At 54.0% G+C, this 22,131-nt stretch overlaps 2 protein-coding genes across 12 annotated transcripts; both read right to left on the bottom strand.

The window, feature by feature from the left end:
* Positions 1 to 35: 35 nt before the first annotated feature.
* On the bottom strand, positions 36 to 10,156 carry RUSC1 (RUN and SH3 domain containing 1). 8 transcript variants are annotated; one of them, XM_069543905.1, is made up of 11 exons: positions 7,788 to 10,156; positions 7,090 to 7,500; positions 6,331 to 6,492; positions 5,946 to 6,044; positions 5,704 to 5,780; positions 5,416 to 5,590; positions 5,238 to 5,343; positions 5,009 to 5,055; positions 3,306 to 3,855; positions 2,490 to 2,618; positions 36 to 747 (listed from the first exon to the last, which is right to left on the bottom strand). In XM_069543905.1, exons 1-11 carry the CDS (start codon positions 9,151 to 9,153, stop codon positions 579 to 581), a joined length of 3,291 nt encoding a protein of 1,096 aa, XP_069400006.1. In that variant the 5' UTR covers positions 9,154 to 10,156; the 3' UTR covers positions 36 to 578. The 8 variants fall into 8 exon arrangements, with proteins under 8 accessions (XP_069400006.1, XP_069400015.1, XP_069400024.1 ...); XM_069543914.1 differs by lacking the exon at positions 6,331 to 6,492 and having other exon boundaries at positions 5,698 to 5,780; XM_069543923.1 differs by lacking the exon at positions 6,331 to 6,492.
* A 157-nt stretch (positions 10,157 to 10,313) lies between these two features.
* Positions 10,314 to 19,633, bottom strand: FDPS (farnesyl diphosphate synthase). Of its 4 annotated transcripts, none has more exons than XM_069544115.1 (11): positions 19,480 to 19,530; positions 18,423 to 18,639; positions 18,183 to 18,345; positions 16,918 to 17,058; positions 12,992 to 13,072; positions 12,725 to 12,847; positions 12,265 to 12,353; positions 12,096 to 12,168; positions 11,344 to 11,421; positions 11,108 to 11,242; positions 10,314 to 10,573 (listed from the first exon to the last, which is right to left on the bottom strand). In XM_069544115.1, exons 2-11 carry the CDS (start codon positions 18,602 to 18,604, stop codon positions 10,373 to 10,375), a joined length of 1,266 nt encoding a protein of 421 aa, XP_069400216.1. In that variant the 5' UTR covers positions 18,605 to 18,639; positions 19,480 to 19,530; the 3' UTR covers positions 10,314 to 10,372. The 4 variants fall into 4 exon arrangements, with proteins under 4 accessions (XP_069400216.1, XP_069400217.1, XP_069400219.1 ...); XM_069544116.1 differs by having other exon boundaries at positions 18,423 to 18,946; positions 19,480 to 19,506; XM_069544118.1 differs by lacking the exon at positions 18,423 to 18,639 and having other exon boundaries at positions 19,480 to 19,633.
* Positions 19,634 to 22,131: the final 2,498 nt, after the last annotated feature.

Raw genomic sequence — 22,131 nt, 5'->3', positions numbered from 1 at the left:
ATAGCCTATGTCCTGAAACCCACAGTGACGACACATTCAACTCCCACTCTTTATTGGGACAAAGGAGGAAGGAGACAGACCAACACCACAGGCCCACCCACCAGGGGTGTCCAGACTTCAGCACCTAGTCCAGCATGAGTACATCATAAATACAGGCAACGTGGGATGGGTGAGGTGGGGGAAGGTTCCATACACAGGAAGAAGACTACACAGGCCCTTCAAGTCTTGGGAACTGAGGCATATATAGAGGTGCAGTCTACTTACGAAGGAAGAAGATAGAGGGGGGCTAGATTTCCATTTTGCAGAATACAGATTGGAAAGAGGAAACAGATGGCATGGAGGGAAATTCCTTTTTATATATTTTCAAAGAGCAGATTTCACCTTATAGATGGGTATGGGAGGGAAGGAAAAGTTTATTTTAGATATTAGCAGAAATGGCTATGAGAGGAAAGTGTCATTTTACAGACAGGGAAGGTACTTTGGGGACAGTCAGTATACATGGGTGAGTATTCACAGGCCATTCCATTCCCAGGTGACAGAAGGGAGAGAGAGGTGCAGGAAAGGAAAAGGTACTAGGCCTAGAGAACAAGGGAGGTGTACCCCACGGGTACCAGCCCCTCCACTCCATCCCTCCCACAGCGGAGCCAGTCCTCGTCCACAGTGGCGATGACACGCAGCACTTCCCCTCGCTGGAAGCTCAGCTGGTCAGGTCCTGCAGCAGTGTGGTCACAGAGAGCCCGGACTGCCCTGTGAGGAGCCAGAGGGAGACGCTGGAATGAAGTGAGGTGGGGGTGCCTGTCGCCAGCCTCACCTCCCCACCTCCACGGTATGTATGTCCCTGTTGGTTCAGCTCAGTAAACATCAGTTGGGCTCATGGGGACCAAGTCTTTTCAACATGCTGATTTGTTTGGGGCCCCAGCCCTCTCCTAAGCTCCAGACCCACTCTTTAGCTCGTTATTTAATGTAATTTGCACTTCTCTGGTGCTTCATATTCAACATATGCAAACTAAATGACCCATCTTAACCCTCCAAACTAGTCCCTCCTCTTAGGTCCCCTATAGTGGTAAATGGCATCACCTATACAGTTATTCCTGGTAAAAAGGGATCTCAGTCTCTACATCCAATCAATCACCAAAACCTGTTTGATGTTGGTTTCTCCCACCACTCTCTTTATCTTCAGCTTCACTGCCATTATCTTAGTTTAGGCCTCTATACTCTCTGGACCACTGGCATATATCTAACTGGTCTGCCTGAATCCTGACCACCCTCTCCATTCTCCACAAAGCAGTAGAGATCCTTCTAAAACTTTTCATCCCTGGGCTTAAGACCCTTTAAATTGCCTCCCACTGCCTTGGAGTGATACCCAGCTTCCTTCACTGGTCTGCTGACACCTCTGACCTCCCCATCACCACTGCCAGGATCCTCCACTCCAGCCATGTACTCATAGTTCCTCACTTACCGCACTTTGCCTTCTCCACCTTGGCATCCTATCCCTTCTGCAAGATTCATAGCCCACACAATCACTAGGCTTCTCTGAGTCCCCAGACCTCAGGAAGAAGCCCTGTCTGTATGGCTCAAAGGGCTATCTTCCTTCCCCAGAGTCTTTAGCACACATGGTAAGTGCTGATTTATTAACTGGTATCCCCACTGGAGTACAAGCTCCTTGAGGGCAGAGATTCCAACAGGTTTCCCTTTGCATTCCCTCCTCCAGTATAATGCTAAGTGCATAGTATGTGCTTGAAAAGTACTTGAATGGAAAATCAAGAAACCTGATTCAGGGGTGTCCCTGATGACTCAGTAGTAGAGTCCACCTGCAATGCATACCTGATGCATTCCATCCCTGATCCAGGAAGATCCCTCATGCCACAGTGCAGCTAAGCCCACGCACCACAACTACTGAGCCTGTACTCTAGAGCCCAGGAGTCACAACTACTGAAGCTGTTGCACCCTAGAGCCCTGCTCCACAACAAGAGAAGCCAGAGCTTTGAGAAGCCTCCGCGCCACAACTAGAGAGGAGCCCGAGCAGCGACGAAGACCCAGAACAGCCCCCCGAGGAAAGAAGCCAAATTCAGTGGATTGAGAACCTAAAAGAAGCCAGACCCTAAAGATGACACAGCCCCTGGTGCCAAATTAGAAGGCCCCACTAAAGGGAAGCCCAGTCCCCCAGGGGACACACACGCATTCATGGTACACTCATACAGTAATAAAACTGGCCAGTAACTGGGCATGTTCCATGTGCCTAATACTTTTATAAAATCATGTTTAGTCTTCATAACAACCATTACAAAAATATAAAGTATCCTCTTTTTACAGAAAAAGAAACTAAAGGTTCAGAGAAACTAGTATCACACTAATAATAAACAGCAAAGATGCAATGCGAACCAAGCACTGTCTGACTACATCACCTCCCACCCACACTGTGAAGTCAGAAAAACCCACACATGTAACATAACACGTGCACACCAGTGCTTCTCCCTGACCCTCCTTACCTGTGGGTCTGCGCCGTGCTAGGTTCTGAGACCTCAAGCTCCTTAGGAGATGAGGGAGCCTCAGGAGGTGCCGCCCGCTTCACCAGAGCCAACACACTCACTGTCGGGGGCAACCAGCTGGATGGTCTCCTGGAGGAAAGGATGAAGGGTCACAGAGGTCAGCCCACCTCCACAAAGAGAACCAAGGATCTGGGACTTTGGAGGGAGGGAGAGGCTGAGGGACCCAACTGTGGTTCAAGAGGTCAGGAATTGGTCACTGCTGAGGGCAGAGTGGCAGTCATGGGACACAGTTGCCTTTAAGGTGTAGGGAGGTGACAGTGAAGGTCTACCACACCAAAAGCCACAAAGGGACCTACGGAACCAGCAGGCTTAGCTCCAGAGGGTCACTAAAGAGTACCTGAAGCCACTGAGCCACCAATGGTCAAACCCTGGAGCAGGAGTCCGCAAATATTTCCTTTTTTTCTAAAGAGCCAGAAAGTATTTTTGGCTTTGAGAGCCAAGAGGAAAAGTGGACAATATCATGCAGGTATTTAATAACTGTTAAAAGTTCATGACTTAAGAATATAACCATCATGGCTGTAGAAAAGCCAGGCTGTCAACCTCGGACCTAAAGGATCCCTACCGAGTTTCAAATTAAGAGTGACTGAGGGAGTTCCCTGGTGGTCCAAAGGTTAGGACTCTGCTTTCACTGCCAGGGCCTGCGCACAATCCCTGGTCAGGATCCTGCCAGCACCCAGTGCACCAAAAACAAATTGGGCTGACTGAGGGCTCTGAGAGGGAGTCAGAGGTCATGGAGGGGGCCAGGGACCCCATTACCTGGACTTTGGGGCTCCGCTCTCAGTTTCTGCAAGGCCCCCAGGCACTCCAAACAGTCTCCCCAGCCATACGCCTCTGCCTGGTGCTGCTTCCTCTGTGTGCAGGGACCTCTCCGGTGCGGCCTCAGCTGCAGTCTGGGTGCGCTTGGACCCCCACCGGGGAAGAGGCAAGCCCTCGGCACCACCAGACGCATAGACCCGGGAGGCCTGGGTCAGCTGCTCCCACCAGCTGCAGGGGCTGGGAGAGCTTGAGGGGGCTGAAGGGCCCGGAGGGGCCTCCCCAGAAGCCCCCCGGAGGCTCTGGGCCAGCCGACCCCCCCAGTGCAGCACGGCTTGCACAGTCTGCTGCAGGGCCGGAGGCGAGCCTGGTGGGGGTGGGGCCTGAGGCGGCCCCAGGGGCAGGTGGTGGTGGTGTTCAAAGAGCAGGTCCAGGTGGAAGGTGAGCACCGACAATGGCTGCAGCAGGAGCAGCAGCTCCGTGGACAAGGAGGGGCAGCCAGCCCGGGCCAGGGAGAAGAAGCCAGTGGGCAGGTACAGGAGGGACAGCAGGCCTGGGAAAGAGCAGGCTACCATCAGCCCCTGCTCTGGGCCTCGTCCAAGGGCTTCAGCTGGGAAGTCAACAAACACCCTCCTGGGCCTCGCTCTCCACTGGGGCAGAGAGAGGGGGACTCCAGGGCTGCCACGTCCCTGCTGTGGAACCCCCACCTAGAGAGGGGTGTGGCAACAAGTATGCATGCAGGCTGCATCGATTCAGTCGTGCCCCTTTGCAACTCCATGGACCATAGCCCACCAGGCTCCTCTGTCCATGATTCTCCAGGCAAGAATACTGGAGTGGATGCTGTCCCCTCCTCCAGGGGATCTTCCCAACCCAGGGTTCGAACCTTCGTCTCCCTCCTGCATTGGCAGGCAGATTCTTTACCACTAGTGCCACTTGGGATGCCCAGTAGCAAGTATATAAGTAACAAAAAGGAGGACTTGAGGGCCATGGAAGCGAAATGGGTAGGTGGGGTAGGGAATGGGGGTGGAGCCTCACTGAAGAAGGACCCAAAGGATGAATGAAAGTTAATGAGGAGGCAGGAGGAGCAGGAAGCCCTGCTGGAGGAGGAGGCACAGCAAAAGTAGGGCCCTGGGGCAGAAAGAACTGAAAAGGAGACTGTCGACCAGGGAAAGCCCCAGACCTGAAGGCAAAGGCCGGATAACCAAGTCTCTGCAGGTTAGAGCAAGGATTAGGGTCATTCCTCCTATTAATAAGACTCCTTAAAAGAGTTCTAAGCAGGACATTCCTGGAGGTGCAGTGGATAAGAATCCCCCAGCCAATGCAGGGGACACAGGTTCAATCCCTGGTCTGGGAAGATTCCACGTGCCGCGGAGTAGATAAACCCATGTGCTGCAACTACTAAAGCCCAAGCACCCTAGAGCCTGTGCCTGCAACAAGAGAAGCCACCACAATGAGAAGCCCACTCACAGCAATGAAGCATAGCCCCCACTAGCTGTAACTAGAGAAAGCCATGCAAAGCAATGAACACCCAATGCAACCAAATAAATAATAAATTAATTTTTCAAAAAGAGTTCCAAGCAGAAGAGTAGTAAGATTGGAGATCTGGATCAAAAGCATTCCAGCATCAGGGGGAACCATCAGAAGAGATCCCTTTTCCTACTTCCCCTAGTCTAGCAAGCCCATCCTCTCCCATTTGAGCCTCTGACCTGCATCTTCCTGGAGACTGGAAAACCACAGCTCCAACTGCTTAGTGCTGGGGGAGAGAGGAGGGAATAGAAGTCAGGGACACCAGCCCCCTGTGGGTGGAGGATGGGAAATAAGACTAGGACAGGGAAGGCCTTCTCTGGGGACATGGGGCACCCACCATATGTCCCACCCAGGACAACCCTGCAGTCCCCAGGCTGCGGGAGGGACACCAGAAAGAAGGCCACTCACTTGAGGAGGCCCAGGATGAAGGCGTGGAAGCGGCTACGGCTGCTTCTCAGCGGGGCCAGACGGCTGACCTGGCTATACAGGGTGCCGAGGGAACGAGTGCTGGAGCCTGAGGACACAGGCCGCTGTCAGCCAGACCCCAGCCCTGCCCTCCGCCCAGTCCCACACTCCCCCCCTTCACCTGGCTTCACAGACGCCTCCACCACACTCCAGGGGCTGCTCCGCCGCTGCCCAGTGATGAGGTCTTTCCGGAAAGGCTTCAGCCCGTCGGCCACCAGAGCATGGAGGGCCGGACAGAGGGTGGTCAGCACCAGGTGCCCCACGTCTGGGCTCAGACGGCTATCCCCCAACTGGGCCTGGAGGCAGCGCAATGGGCATGGGTCCAGGGATACCTCCAGCCTTCCCCTGCACCCTCAGAGCTACAATGCCCCTCCTCACCCCCCAACACCCTCCCTACAGGCACCTTCACCTTCTGAACCAAGTTCCGGGCGGCCCCAAAGTGAGAGATGATTTTATCCACTGAAGCACTAACAGCTATCAGGAGACCTGGGAGGGGGGCCAGGAAAGAGTAGTGTCAAAGCCCCTTATCTCTCCCCAGGCAAACCCCGAAGGACTCGGAGAGGCCAGTTCACACAATTTGACCGAGAGAGGAGGGCCTAAGTGAGGGGAAGTTGATTTCCAAACCAAAGGTCAAAAGTCAGGGTGTCCTACCTTTTTTCTGCTCCTGCAGCTGGCCAGTCCCACTCTGGGCTTCTGCCATCCACAGTCGCTGGGCCCCGGGGATGCCGGCAAATGACCAGGAACTACGGCCTGGGATAAGGGAAGAAGAACGACTGACACTTACCAGGGGTCACCCCCGAGGACTCCAGGCGTTCACAGGGGTCATCGCCTATGGGCCTAGACACCCCCGCCCCTGAAGTCTTGGGGAAAGGAGTCTAGGGCTGCGGGGAGCACAGGGCAGCTCCCGGAGTGAAAACCTGCACGTATCTCAGTACTGCCGCCCTGCTCCCCACTTCTCTGTTCCCATTTCCCTTCCTCACGGCCCAGCTCCCACTCCTCGATCCCGGAAGTCCCAGCGTGGGGCAACCGTGCTCACCTCCCTCCCGCCTGCCAGGCTGGGCCCTGAAAGGCGGGAGATGACAGGGCAGGGAAGGGAGGGGCAGCCTTGTGCCCGCCACTCCCCCCACCCCCTGGCGGGGGGGTGGTGGGGGAGGAGGGGACGTCAGGTCCGCGGGGACCCAGGGAGCACGTGGGGAGCCTGGACCAATGGAAAGACAGACAGACGGGAATGGGAGGAGAGACGGAGGAAGAGCAGACCCAAGGATTGGGAGGCTGGAAGGCGCCGGAAAGGGGAAACCTGGGTCCTGCGCCAGCTAGGCGGAGGGCCTCTTGCTGCAGCCCACTGGGGCTGGCCCCAAGGGGAAGGAGTGACCAGAACCCCCTTCGGCCAGTGAGCTGAGGGAACTTCACCCTTCACCCTTCCCGTACAAGGTGAGGGTCAGGCTCGAACTACACTGGCCAGGGAATTTCACAGAGGGTGTGACCCAAGGTCCTTAACAATGGACTTGCTGGGACGCCCTTAAGCTGTGCGTGGAAGCCGGCTAAGCCTGTATCCACTATGTCCCGGCCACACAGCTGGGAAAACAGCAAACTTCGCCCAGCACGGGGAGTTAGCAAGACCAGACTCCCCAGGACCAATGATCTTGGAATCGCCCAGGTCGAAGAGCTGGACCCAGCCGGGTAACCCGGGAAAAAACTAAAGCAAAGGTCTGGCCGAGGATGGGTGGGGCTTTGGAGTGGGCGGGGCAGCCCCGCCTGAGGCGTGGCCCGCGGGGCTGGCCCCCATCCGTCTTACGTAGCCTGGGCGGAGGCGGTGGGCTCCTGGTCCAGCGAGGGGCCTTCGGCGGACGAGGTGGCCGTGGCAGCGGGGGGGCGGGTACCTGGCAGGGTGGGGAAGCCACGGGGGGGAAGGTGCTACTTCTGGGAAAGAGCGGGGACAGCAGCAGTGCCAGCTCAGGGCTGGCCAGGCAGGGAAGGTCCCCCCTAGCCGGAGGCGAATAGGCCCCCACCGGGGACAGGCGGACGGGCAGCAGCTGCTCCTCCGGGGTACTCGGTGCCCCCAGGAGCCGCAGCCCAGCGCCTGGCCAGCTAGCCAGAGGCGCCAGGAGCAGAGACCCAGCTGCGGCCGCGCTCCCACCCTGCAACAGGGGGCGCCCGTCAGCCGAGAACCGAAAAACCAGGGGCCGAGGGAGCAGGAGGGGACCGGCTGCAGGCGGGATTGGCGGGGCAGATGCGGAGGGGAAGGAGGCCAGCGGGATGGGCAGCCAGGCAAGGAGGGGCGGGAGAAAGAGGGAGCAAAGAGTTAGTCCCCCCGTAACCCAAGGACCCACCCAGTTTCCCTTTCCCGGAGCGCTCCCGGTAGCAGGGGACGGGAAGGATGGGTGGGATAGGACACACAGAATGGAGGGGAGACAGGGGGTCGGGTCGGAAGCTTTGGAGGTGTAGGGAGGCCAAAGGCCAGCCCTCCTCTCGCCACCTCCTATGGCCACTTACCTTCAGTGCCAGCCTGAGGACCTGGCTGCTCCGGCTCCTTTGAAGCTGGGGCCTCCTCACCAGCAGCAGGGCTGCCCGCCCTGCCCTCCTCGGGCTGCCCCTCTGCTATGGGCTGCAGCCCAGGTCGGTTCTTCTTCCTCCGAGGAGGGACGGGTGGCGGTGGGGGCCGAGGTGGAACCAAGGCCCAGCCAGCTGGGGGGTCTCGGGGCGGGACTGGCGGGGGCGGAGCCCGGCTTCGGGACCGGAGTTCCTTGAAGGTGGTAACTTCCCGGGGAGGTGCCTGGGAGCTGCCGAGCGAGCCTGTGGGGGGCAGCTCGGTGTCGGGAGAGAAGACGATGAGCCAGTCACTGCGGTCTTTCTTGGCCTGCGGCACGAGGGGCAGCCCTGGGCCCCGCTTGCGCTTCTGGGCCAGCTCATGGAAGGACGTGATTGTCCGGTGGGGCACCGGCTCCTCGCTGACGTCACTTCTCCATCCCCCATCAATTTTCCCTGCATCAGTTTTCGAACCAGAATCAGTTATTTCTGTATTGGTTTTCCAACTGGAGTCGAATTTTCCAGGTTCAGTTTTCCAACATTCAATAGTATTCCCATTGACTTTCCAACCCGAGTTATTGTTCTCAGTGATTTTCCAGCTAGCATCAGTTGTCTCTTTGTCGATTTTCCAAATGGGGTTGATTTTCCAACTGGGTTCGGTTTTCCCAGCATCGATTTTCTCATCATCAGCCTCTGGGAGGTCAGAGGTAGGGAGGTCCTGCTCCTCGGCCTCCTCCTCTTCCTCTAGCCCTGGGGAAGGGAGGTCCTGGCCAGTGGTCAGGGCATTACAATTGGAGTCCAGGCCTGGACCGGATGGAGAGGAAGCTTCAGAGCAGGAATCCGGAGAGCAACAAAAGCTGTCTGGGGAGCAGGTGCCTGGGCCCGCAGAAGCCAAAGGGGAGCCTTGCTCCAGGGGAACGATGCTGGGCTGAGGGTGAACATCCTCGTTGCCAGGGAGGTCCCTGGAGTAGACTGAGATGGGGGACTCATCGGGGCTAAGATCTGAGCAGGAGCTGAGAGAGGAGGAACAGCCCGGGTCTGAGGGAGAGGCAGCCCCCTCCTCCTCCTGTGCTAGGTCCTGCCGGTTTTCTAGGCCTGGCCCATGCTCCTGGCAACATCGGCAGGGCACTGCTGGGCTGTTGGAATTGGCGTCCACCAAGGTCCCACTGCAGGGGCCCCGGCTCTCCTTGCCCCCGGTGTCCCCTGGGGGAGGGGATGTGCTCAAGGGCCCCTCCCGGAGCTCCGGACGGCGGGACAGATGCAGGCCTAGAGAGACATGCTGGAGGTGGATGTGGTTGAGGTTGCAGAGTAAAGCCCTCTGAGGGGACAGCATGGTGCCGGCGGCGACAGGATGGCCTCTAGAGAATGAGGAGGATCAGCCCTCTCACATCCACTTGCCTGGCAACCGCAGATGCAGCCCTAGAAGAGAGGGATAGTGAAACCCAGCCAGGGAGGGTGCGGGCCGCGGGAAGAACACCAAGGTGACTTAGGTGCTGGGGCAGGCATGGAAGGGCGCCTTGGACAATATTTAAATGAGATGCAAACAGACATCGACTGGCTATTAGTTTCCGCTGCAGTGTTTGCAGGTGGAGTCGAATGTAACCCCCACCCCGGAGAATGGGGCGGGGAGGGTCAGAGAATGCGGCTGCGTCCTCGATCTCCTTGGAGGTGCGGAGGCTTGTAAAAGGATGGGACCCAGAAGGGACCCTGGTCCTCTCTGCTGCAATCTGGCCCAGCCCCACTCCCAGGGGAAGGGGTCGAGAGGCCCCGCCCAGATGATCTGAAATGGGGTTGGGGGAGGTGCGTTCGGCTGGTTGATGCAGGAAAGGGGCAGGCGTGGGGGAAAGGCCCAAGCTGCAGGAGCAACCATCAGCCTGTCAACTCCAGCGGGCAGGCCGGCCGGCACGGGCCTCGGCTCCAGGCTCCAGGCTCCAGCCTACAGCCGCGGTGCACCTTCACCCTGCTGCGAACACCAGCATGTCTGTCCCATTCTCTCTGCACTTGTCTCTATGGTGCAGCTCCACCCCAGCCCTTCTCTATTTTTTACTGCTCCCCTCACCTGCCCCAACCCGCGAGCCCCGATCCATCCATCCACACCCGCAGGCCAAGCCATCCTCACCGGGGTCCTCCTGCAGCCGCTCCGGCGTCTGGAGCCGCATCCGGCTCCGCGGCTGCGGTCCCCGCCCAGCCCGCAGACTGGAGGGGAGGGGGGCTGGGACGACCTGCCAGCGCTGCGCAGCCGCGCCCCTCCACGCATGGGCGTGGCGAGGCTCAGACCCAGCCCCCAGCGCTTGACGCTTTCGCCTGTGTCACCCACCCAGGCCCAGCTCAAGGGCTTTTGATGCTTTCTAAGGTCCCACTGAAGGGACCTTTTAGTCCCAAGGGGATCCTGAAATCAAAGCCTGAGGTTCCGGCTTCCATGCAACTGACCCCCACCCTGCCCATTCTGGACAAAGCTGCGCCCCTGGCTGGCATAAGCAGAAACGGAAGAACCACAGGTTAGACAATAATTTATTGAGAAGCCTCCCTTCCCCACCTTCACAGACTCTAGGTCACTTTTTCCGCTTGTAGATCTTTTGTGCTAACCCCAGGAAGATGGCTGGGGGCAGGGGCGCAGCATACTGCTCGATGAGACCCATAATGTGGCTGTAACTGTCTTCCTCGTATTGCATGTACACAGCCGACAGATTCATCTCCTCGTAGAGCGCCTTCACTCGGGCCACCTTCTCAGCCTCCTTCTGCCCATAGTTCTCCTAAAGGGCCGGGGGTAGGAAAACGGGCTTATTATCCTTCCCCCAACACCTCTAGGTCCCCTCCACTCCCCCATCCAGAACTTCTCCAATGCCATTTATTCATTCCATTCCTGCCTCCCGTTTCAAGGGTCTCTGAGTAGCTATCAGAGATCTCGAACTCCAGCACCCCCCCACCCCCAGTCCCCATCCCAAATCCTCACTCAGTCAGTGGGGTTCAGGCCTCAGCTTCCACTACCCCAGGGTTTCTCAACCCTCGGCCCATTTGAAATTTCTGGCAGATAGTTCTTTGTGGGAAGCTACTGTATGTGTGGTATTTGGCAGCATCTCTGGCTTCTACCCACTAGGGATCCTAGTGGCAAACACACACACACACACCAAGTTATAGTGACAAAAATAAATGTCTCCTGACACTGTCAAATGCCAGGGCGGGCGGGCGTGTGTGTGTGCGTGTGTGTGTCAAATCACGCCCATTGAAAAACCACTGCTCTTTCCCCTAGTCCACAGCTTGGGGGTCCACAGCACACGCTAGGGCACCTGCAGGATTTGGCGCTGTTCTGGAGAGGCCCGCTGCAGACACTGAACCACCAGCCAGCTGCACTTGTTGTCCTGGATGTCTGTGCCGACCTTACCCGTCACGCTGGGGTCCCCAAAGAGATCAAGGTAATCATCCTTGGCAGAGGGGGTGCAGAAAAGAAGGAATGAAGAGACTGTAAGGCAGGGAAGGAGCAAAGCTGGAGCCTGTTTTCTGCCAGTGCCCCATGCCATCCTACCTGAATCTGAAAGAACTCTCCCATCTCCAGCAGGATCTTCTTGGCATTGGCATGCTCCTTCTCCCCATCAATGCCCGCCTACAGGGAAAAGGAGGTTAACAAGTCATACACCAGAGGTGCCTGCATCTTCCTGGCTGCTTCCTCCCACGAAGAGGGTCTTGCCCCAGTACAGCACCCCCCCAAGTCTTCTCTCCTTTCAGACATCCTTGGCTTCCCTGATAAAGGAAGTCCTGGCTGACGGTCCACCTTCCATCCCACTGATTTTAGCTATGGGTCTTCTTGCAAGTCACAGCAGAGGTGAGTCCATTCTGGAGGCCCTCAGACTCTCTCCTCTCACAAGGCTCAGTCCCTGAGTCACTCTGATCCTTATTCCTAATCTTTTTACCATTTCCAAATTCTTTCACTATGGAAAGGAAACTTGGAGAAGGTCAGCATAGATAGTTAACCCCATTGATTGCCTTTGAATCTAGTCTTCTCCCTCCCCACTCCTACTACTGAACACAGATGGAGAATTCATTGTTCCCCCTTGATGGGCTGTCCACTTTCATGTAAACCACTCAGTTCATTTTTATAATTAGTCCCACAGGTGGGGATTTTATCCACATCTTATAGCTGAGGAAACAGACTCAGCAAGATTAAGTAACTTGCTCAATATCACTCAGCCATTCCCAGTGGGGGCATGCCTGCTCTGTGCCCTCCTTATTGAAAGGCCCACGTGAGCAGGGCAGCAAGGGATGAAGAGGCTCACTCACCATATACATGGCCGCAGCTACAGGAAGGTAAAAGGAGTAGAAAGCTGTCTTGTACTTGACAATAGACTTATACCTGCGTGCAGGGAGAAGATAAACTCCTTAGAAGGGTTGTGCACCCCCTCCCAGCCCTCCCTCTCACTGTCCAGATGTGGTTCCCATGGTCCCTCACCTCTTTTCTGTGAATCTGCCAAGATCCACGTGGCCCTGGGGGGCTGTGATGAGGTCCAAGGTCTGTCCGATCTCAGTTTGATAAGAACTCTAAGGAGCAGGAAGATGGCCTGTGAACTGGGCTTTCTCCAGGGCTGGAGAACTCTGAAATCTTGGGCCCTACAGCCCACAGCAGTTGATAATTGGGTGGTCAGAAAGACAGGAGGAGGAAGAGAGGGCTCCCAAACTCAAGGCCCACACAGTCACACACATGCCCTTTACCACTCCTTTCAATCACAGAGACACAAGGAAGCCGCCGCCACCCGCCCCCACTCCCTCCCTCAATTATTTCCCCTTCCAGGCAAACCTGGGTACCACCCTAAAACAAGACTGTCCCATTGAGGACAGTGAGCATGGCTCTTCTGGACAAGAATGTCCCATAGAGGCCAAGGCCACCACGGGAGCCCTCGTCTGCAGCACACCTGCAGGAAGAGCTCAATCAGGTCCAGGTAATAGGGCTGCTCCCGACAGTACAGCTTCAACAGGCGGTAGATGGATGATTCCAGAAGGAAAGCATCATTGATGGCATCCAAACCTATGCCTGGCTGTCAGGGACACAGAAAAACAAGCAATCAACTTCTGGCCTAGACTCATACCGAGAACCCGCAACACCTCCTCCACAGGCTCCATGTGACCCTTTCCCAGTGGTCTGTTGTCATGCCCACCGCGCTACCTTCTTGCCCACTTACCTTCAGATACCAGCAGGTCTGCCCCCGGCGGGTGAGGGATGAGTCCATAATGTCATCTGACACCAGGAAGAAGGCTTGGAGCTAGGAGGATGGAAAGTGGAATAAGCGTCCCAGGGCTCCTTATGATTGTTCCTTCTACCAGTAAGAGATGTTGCTTTTAAGAATCACTGAACAGAGAAGGTAGGTCAGGATGAGGCCGAGGACTGGTTTTCTTGGCCACACTGTGTGGCATGTGGGATCTTAGTTCTCCAACCAGGGATCGAACCTGTGTCCCCTGCACTGAGAGCACGGAATCTCAACCACTGCACTGCCAGGGAAGTTCACCGAGGACTTTTAATCTGGGCTCTGGGACTTTGGAAAATTGTATGACTTCTTTGGCTCAGGCTTCCCAACTATAAAAAGGGACAAAAAGCTCCCTTGTTTTCAGAGTAAGAGATATAACAGATCTCCAGACAATCCCTGGTGTCAGGGAGATGATGAAATGTCTTCATATGCTGTACTCCTCCCTGGCCAAAAACTTTGGGGAGGATTTCAAGCAAGATTTCTTCATGCAGCGTGACTTTACATGACTTCAGGAACAAGAAAGGCTGGTTCCTGCATTCTCTCCGGGCACTGCTTACCCGCTCCAGCAAACAGGAACAAAACCCCACCTCAGGAAGCTCATTTAGGAGCCTGGGTCTAATAGGGTAGAACTTAAGTCTGACTCCTGGTAACTTTCACCCATTGCTTTTAAACATCCTCAAAGGGCTTCCTCTTCTGAGTGCCAGCCTCCTGGAAAGTACCAGACTATGCTGGCTCCCTGCAGGACTGTGAACTACCTCGAGGCAGGGACAAGGTGTCTGACTGCATGGCATTCGCAAAGTCCAGCACAGTGCTGGTCCATAAATGTTTGTCTAAGAAAGACATGAGCGGATGAAGCACTGTAACTTCTCCTGGAGATACTTCTAGCAGCCAGGCTACATATTCCGGCTCCCTCAAACAGCTTGTGAAGACATGGTTTGGTGTTTTTTTTTTTCTTTTTGGCCACACTGCGTGGCTTGTGGGATCTTAGTTCCTCGACCAGGGATTGAATCTGGGCCCTGCTTCAGCAGTGAAAGTGCTGAGCCCTAACCACTGGACCACTATAGGAATTCCTTGAAGACATGGGTTTAGACCTTTACCCCAGCCTGATCCCTGTGTGTGCTCCAGTGGGTCTGCATGGCTCAGAGGGCGTGCCCACCACTACCCACCAGCTCAGGTGTGCACGGTGCAGAAAGGGCTGTTGTCGTTCCAGGCCAAGTCCTCGGGAAGCAGCTCTCCATCTGCACCTTTCCCTCTGACCTCGCCCTGGAGTGGGGCCTGGGCTTTCCACATTGGGGCACACATTTTATTTACAACGTGTCTCTATGGAGTGGCATTGTTCCCTGAAGCCACAGCTCCACTGCCTCCCCTGAGTGGCTACAAGGGCCAGCTGGTTTCAACCAGCACCACTCAACCAAGATCATCTCTGAAGGGCATTCATTCCGTGGCCCTCAATCTCCTCTGCCCCACAACTGCACTTTCTATTTATTAGGAGAACATTAAATCTGCAGGGATTTTACCCCAGTATTGGGTTGGGTTTTTTAGTAATCTCCCCAGGTGTGTGTTACAGTGGGAAGTAACGAGAAACACACCACATTACCCACACTGCATCCTTACCAAAATGTCTCCCCTGCCTATTTCCTCTAGATACTAATCAGACTGGGCTGTGAGCCACTCTATCAAATAATTGGCCTAGACTTTTAAAAAGTCCGTTATAATGGAGGAAGTATTCTAAAGACTGAAGAAAACTAACAAGTGCAATGCATCACTTCTGCTTGGATCCTAGATGTTTGTTTTTTTTTAAAAAAAAAAAAAAACCTTACAGTAGACAATCGGAGAATTATGAATATTTAAATATGGAATATATATTAGATAATATTATTATATCAATGTTAACTATCACGACTGTTGCTCTGATTTGAATGCTTCCCCCCAAATTTCCTATGCTGAAATCCTAAACTTCAAAGATAACAGTATTAGAAGGTGGACCCTTTGGGAGGTGCTTAGATCATGAGGGTGGAAGCCTCATGCAAGGGATTAGTGCCCTTATGAAGGAGACCTCCAAGAGCTCCCTTGCCCCTTCCACTTGAGGACATAGCAAGAAGATGCTGGCTATGAATCAGGAAAAGAAGTCTGACTCCTGGTAAGACCCAGTCACATGGGTGCCTTAATCTCACACATCCCAACCTTCAGAGCTGTAAGAGATAAATTTTCTGTTGTTTATAAGTTACCCAATCACTGGTATTTTGTTGTTGTTCAGTCGCCAGGTCGTGTTCAACTCTTTGCAGCCCCATGGATTGCAGCATGCCAGGCCTCCTTGTCCCTCACTACCTCTGAGTTTGCCCACGTTCATGTCCATTGAATCAGTGATGTTATCCAACCAGCTTATTTTATTATAGCAGCCCAAACAGACTAAGACAGATGTGAAAATGGTGTTGTGGTTATATAAGCAAATGTCCTTGTTTTTAGGAGGTAAATGCTGAAATAGAAAAGTAAGAGGTTGAAGGAGATGTGGTAGAAGTGAAAGGAAGAGAAAAGCAGAGATTATAACAAAAATCATCCAAAACAATGGTGGACTGCTCAAATGGGGAAGTGGCCACAATACAGCTGCGTTTAAGAAAACATGGGAATTCCCTGCAAGTCCAGTGGTTAGGGCTCAGCATTTTCACTGCCAGGACTAAGGGTCATCCCTCGTCAGGGATCTAAAATCCCACAAGCAGCACAGTTTGGTCAAAACCAACCAACCCAACCGCAGGTGAACCCACAGCGCAGCTAAGGTTAGTGACAACTGATTTTACCTGGTGAACTGCTGGGCCCCCGACCGCTCTGCCTTACCCTCCTGCCCTTCACTCCCTGCCTGCTGTCTGGGGCTATGGGCTCCTCAGCACCACCGATCCCTAGAAGGGCACCTCTGTCACCAGGGCCCCCCTCCTCAGTGAGGCCTGCATCCTTTTACCCCCTTGGAGGCAAATCCCTACTGTATAGCCCCATCTCCCTTCCAAGCTCTAGACTGGAAATTCCACCACCTGCAGGACAGACAGCTCCACCTGATCTGCTCACGCCAAGAGCACAGCATGGCCTGTGCTGAGCTCATCACACCCTCCCTCAGGCCAGCTGCTCCTCTCCACAGGCCAGGATCACCGTCATTCACCAAGCCCAGAGCGTCTTCCCTCCTGGGCTCATCTCCCCACTCCTCAGGGCCCAGCACCCCCCAACTCCAGAACCTAGTCCGCTGGGAAGCCTAAATTGGAGACTTTAGGCCAGGTCAGCAAACCATGCACCTTCAAGAACCAACTGAGCTTGGAGACAGAAGACTAAGCAAAACAGATCCACACAAGAAGAGTCCATCTCCAGTCTTGGGGAAGTGGCTTCAATTCAACTTCAGCCAACTGTTGCTATATGGGACTCTGGACCCATATCTAGCAATTTTCCATGTGATACAAGACATCTGGGGTTTCGTGTGAAATCTCTCCTTTTGTTAGATTTAGGGAACTTAATTTTTAAATATTTTCAAAAACTACCAATAGGCTTCCAGTATTCAATCTCTGCCATAGAATAATCTAGAAGAACCATCTCACTTTTGTGGCTGTCCTCTGCTCACAAGAGCTGACAACTTCATGGCCAGTTCCAAGGCCCGGGCCCACCACCAGAGTACAGGTGAAACACGCACCTTCTGGTACAAGGGCCTCCCCACATCTGTTAACCCCTCGTCACTAAGTCTGGCCACAGCACACTAGACGCACAGAAACACAACCGAGAAGCCGAGTTTCAGGCCCATCCCTTCCCTCCCGTCCCACCCCATCCCACCCAGGGCACCCCCACTCTAGTAAGCCTCGTCTTTGCCTGCTGCTCCCCACCCTTCTCACCAGTTCCACACACCAGCCCACAGTCAGGGCCCGCTGGAGACTGTCAGGATCTTGTTTCCCGGGCTCCACAAGCTTCCGGAACGTTACCACCACCGTCAAACCCCGATTGTACTTGCCTCCGATGGCATTGTACTCCAGGACCTGGGGGAAGAGCAGAGGGACAAGGAAGGCATCAGGGTCTGCGGAGCAGCTATTCTGAGATTTCTCCTTGTTTTCTCCCACCGGAGACCAGGGAACCTAACTTTATCCTCCTCAATCCCAACCCCTCCTCCAGGCAGCCCCTGAACTACTATGCTCCTGGCTTCTTCCAAGTCGTGGGGCAGAGCAGGAAGTTCCCCAGTCCCCAGGCTCTCTCTGCGTTGTCTTCTTCAGAACACTGAAAGGCTCCATACTGGAGATTAAGATCTGCTCCCAAACCCAGACAGGGCTTGAACCCGGGGAAAACTCTTGTGCATGCCAAGAGAGCGGCTAGCTCAGGTCTCACCCACCCCCATTCCTCCCTTCTCAGCCACCTCCTCTGCAACCCCCCTCCACGGTTCAGCCCATCTGCAATAAAAAGCCTCTCACTTAACTAAGACAAGCGCCCTCCTCCCCAGGTTAGCCAGAGGACAGCTTGGAGGGGACTCAGGCTGGGGGGCCATCCGCTACTGCTTCAGTGGCATTGCCTCCTGCTGGGGCTTCTCATTTTGCCTTCTGCTGCCCTGTTATCAACCAGATGGAATTCACTGGGAAGACTTCCCTTTTTAATCTCCATCCCAGTACAGACTTCCTTTTCCTTAGTTTCCCTCAGACAAATGAGACGGCATTACAAAAAGAATCACTAGATATTCCAAAAGAATCAGGCAACGTAGGTATCTCAACAAATAGTTCCTGCCCTAGAGGAGGGGTTTCTGATGGAACACTACCTTTACTCAGCCCCACTTCAGACTGCTTCCTCCCTTCCTCCCAGGTCCCTGCCAAGATAGCCCTTTATGATTTCTGGACACCTAATTCCCTGTCTCAACAAAATGAAACACTTACCCAGATCAAAGCCTTCACCCGCAGGGCGATCCACCCCTATGCAAAGCAGTATGTCTGGCCTACCAGAACCACAAAGCTGGACTGATTGGACCTGCCCGGGCTCCGACCCCTCCAGAATGAACCCAGAGTCTCTCAGATAAAAGTCTGTTCCCACACCTATCAAAAGTCACCCCAGAGCCATAGAGAGACCCCACGCATGTGCAGAGATTGCAAAGGTTCACCCTCTCGAGTTGTAAATCCCTCACCTCCTTGAGTCGGGTAATGGCATCTCCTGTCTCTGGGTGCCCAATGTCCTCCTCAGTCAGCACCTTGACAATCTGGGAGAAGTGCTGGATGAAATCCTGCCTTTCTTGGGCGAACGCGTCCAATTTCTGGTCTCCATTCATTCTGAGGGAGGAGTAAAATGCTCTGACAAGAGGGAGGACAAGTCAGAAACCTAATCAGCTGCTCCCCTCCCCAAGGCCCCTCACCCCTGCCAGACTCACCGAGGCTCCTCTGTCCACGCTTGCCGCCAGCAGCGGGCACTGTGCCAGGCCCCCAGGACTGGGCACCCGTGCCCCAGGGTGGGTCGCCGTAGGGGACCCAGCAACCTGTCCCGGGGTACCCAGCACGGGGCTGGCAGCAATAAGACCCCCACAGATCTCAGCCAGCGGGACAGGGGCAGCATGGGGGGTGGCACAGAGAGGGGGCATTGAGCACTCCCTGCAGGGGCAAGCACCAGAGGCAGATGCACGCTGTCAGCTCCCCAAGTCACCCTCCAACCTTCCACCTCTGTACCCAGAATGCCCCACTCTCTTCTGGGCTAAGCTGGAGGGCACTTAAAGAAAGAAACTCAGGGAACAAAAAGTACGGCTGGGTAACCAAGACTCAGCTGATCATACTTAAAATAAGGAGGCTAGGACTCAAAGCCATGTAACTTTACCCGGCTGAGGAACCGTCAACGCCTCCACAAAGGAGCCTCTGGAATTGCTATACTCTTGCTTGCTTCCTCCAAATTCTGGAGCACAGACTGAAGAATCCAGAGTAAAGGACCTCAGGACCGGGGGCTGGGAGGATCTTTAAATCACCCTCTTTTATAGAGGCCAAACTGAGGCTCTAGGAGGTAGGAGGTACCCGGGGAATGGCAGCGCCAAATCTAGAACCCAAGTCTCCCTTGGTAGGCAGGGAGAGGGGAGCGCAGGCTTTGAGGCGTGAACGCAGAACCCCTGGGTACTATGGGCATGTAGTCTGGGGCTCTGGGACTGGACCTCACAGAGCCAGGACTGTGCTGACAGCCTCGGAGCAACACTGGGTGGGTGGGTGAGTAGGGTTCGCAGCGGAAGAGCAAAGCAGGGTGCAGTTATACTGGGATTCCAGGAAAGCACATGGCAGAGTTCGGGAGTTTCTGCACATCCACGGTGTCAGCTAGTCCGTCCCACCAACTCCCAAAACGGGGGAACACCGACGCAACAGACTGGACCTCCTGTGCCTTGAAGTTGCGCTACAGAGTTAAGACCGAGTTTCTAGCCCCTGCCTCCGGTCCCAGCCCTCGACCTCTCTCACCTGTTCCTGGATGCTGGTTGCGGATCCTGATTGTTGGAGGGGTACTCCTAAAAGCTGGACCGCGCGGCGCTCGGGTCGCTGGATCTAGTAGTTCTCGATCTCCTTTCACTGCAGGCAGCAATGCTTCACTGGACTACAATTCCCGAAATGCCACAGGAGGGGCAACGATTACGCGATCTAGCGCGGGCTGGCTGGGCGGGGACGAGCCACATTGATTGGCTACTTCCCCTCGTATGAGCATGAGGCCCTGTAGCCAATAGCCAATGGAAGGGCTGACCCCCGGGACCTGAAGCTAACAGGGCTGGAGTGGGCGGAAGATGGGGTGAAGTTGCAGGGAGTCGAACAGGTTTGGAATTCCTTGAACTCAGGCTCTCAACAGTCGTTGTTTACTACTCAAATTGTCATTATTTTCCTGTGCAGTTGAGTGGCACGTTACTAAAACCCCAGGGGGGCCATCATGGCTACTTAACTGGTTGTCTAACTTGGGCCAATCGTGTAACTTCTGAGCCTCAGTTGACTTCTTTGAAAGGATAACACCGTGATATAAAGTATATAAAGTGCTTTAAGTGCTCAACAAAGCGAAGACTCAAGGAGAAACCAGAACCGTTATCCCTACACACAGGTACACACACACAGTGTACCCACCCACCGTGGATAACACACACACATACACACTTACAGTTTACCCACCCACCATGAATAACACACACACACACACAGTTCACCCACCCACCATGGGTAACACACACACAGTTCACCCACCCACCATGGGTAACACACACACACACAAAGTTTACACACCCACCATGGGTAACACACACACCCCCCATATACATACACCCTGTACACACACACTTCTTACACACACGTACCCTTCAGCCACACACACACACACACACACCTTTTACCAGCAACCATGGGTACCACATACATACAAGTTTACCCACACATCATGGGTAACACACACACACACCCTGTACACACACACCCCTTAAACACACATACACACCTTACACACACACACCCCTTACACACACACACCGCTTACCCACCCACCATGGGTAACACACACACAGTTCACCCACCATGGGTACACACACACTCCTTACACACACATACCCTTCACACACACACACACACACAGTTCACCCACCCACCTTGGGTAACACACACACAAAGTTTACACACCCACCATGGGTAACACACACATCCCCCATATACATACACCCTGTACACACACATACCCTTCACACACACACACGTTTTACCAGCCACCATGGGTACCACACACATACAAGTTTACCCACACATCATGGGTAACACACACACACACCCCTTAAACACACATACACACCTTACACACACACACCCCTTACACATACACACCCCCTACACACACACACCGCTTACCCACCCACCGTGGGTAATTATATAAAAACTGAAACCATAATATAGAAGATAACATAAGGGTCAGTCAGTCAGTTCAGTTCAGTTCAGTCGCTCAGTCGTGTCCAACTCTTTTTGACCACATGAATCCCAGCACGCCAGGCCTCCCTGTCCATCAGCAACTCTCGGAGTTCACTCAAACTCACTTCCATCAAGTCGGGGATGCCATCCGGCCATCTCATCCTCTGTCGTTCCCTTTTCCTCCTGCCCTCAATCCCTCCCAGCATCAGAGTCTTTTCCAATGAGTCAACTCTTCGCATGAGGTGACCAAAGTACTGGAGTTTCAGCTTTAGCATCATTCCTTCCAAAGAAATCCCAGGGCTGATGTCCTTCAGAATGGACTGGTTGGATCTCCTTGCAGTGCAAGGGACTCTCAAGAGTCTTCCCCAACACCACAGTTCAAAAGCATCAATTCTTCGGCATTTAGGTTTCGTCACAGTCCAATTCTCACATCCATACATGACCACTGGAAAAACCATAGCCTTAACTAGACAAACGTTTGTTGGCAAAATAATGTCTCTGCTTTTCAATATGCTATCTAGGTTGGTCATAACTTTTCTTCCAAGGAGTAAGCGTCTTTTAATTTCATGGCTGCAGTCACCATCTGCAGTGATTTTGGAGCCCTGGAAAATAAAGTCTGCCACTGTTTCCACTGTTTCTCCATCTATTTGCCATGAAGTGATGGGACCAGATGCCATGATCTTCGTTTTCCGAATGTTGAGCTTTAAGCCAACTTTTTCACTCTCCTCTTTCACTTTCATCAAGAGGCTTCTTAGTTCCTCTTCACTTTCTGCCATAAGGGTGGTGTCATCTGCATATCTGAGGTTATTGATATTTCTCCCAGCAATCTTGATTCCAGCTTGTGCTTCTTCCAGCCCAGTGTTTCTCATGATGTACTCTGCATAGAAGTTAAACAAGCAGCGTGAAAATATACAGCCTTGACGTACTCCTTTTCCTATTTGGAACCAGTCTGTTGTTCCATGTCCAGTTCTAACTGTTGCTTCCTGGCCTGCATATAGGTTTCTCAAGAGGCAGGTCAGGTGGTCTGATATTCCCATCTCTTGAAGAATTTTCCACAGTTTATTGTGATCCACACAGTCAAAGGCTTTGGCATAGTCAATAAAGCAGAAATAGATGTTTTTCTGGAACTCTCTTGCTTTTTCCACAATCCAGAGGATGTTGGCAATTTGATCTCTGGTTCCTCTG

The sequence above is a fragment of the Ovis canadensis genome, chromosome 1, assembly GCF_042477335.2.
Source record: "Ovis canadensis isolate MfBH-ARS-UI-01 breed Bighorn chromosome 1, ARS-UI_OviCan_v2, whole genome shotgun sequence".
In the NCBI taxonomy this organism is placed as follows: domain Eukaryota; kingdom Metazoa; phylum Chordata; class Mammalia; order Artiodactyla; family Bovidae; genus Ovis; species Ovis canadensis.
Note: the sequence above shows the minus strand (reverse complement) of the source record. Positions and strands in the feature narration are given on the sequence as shown.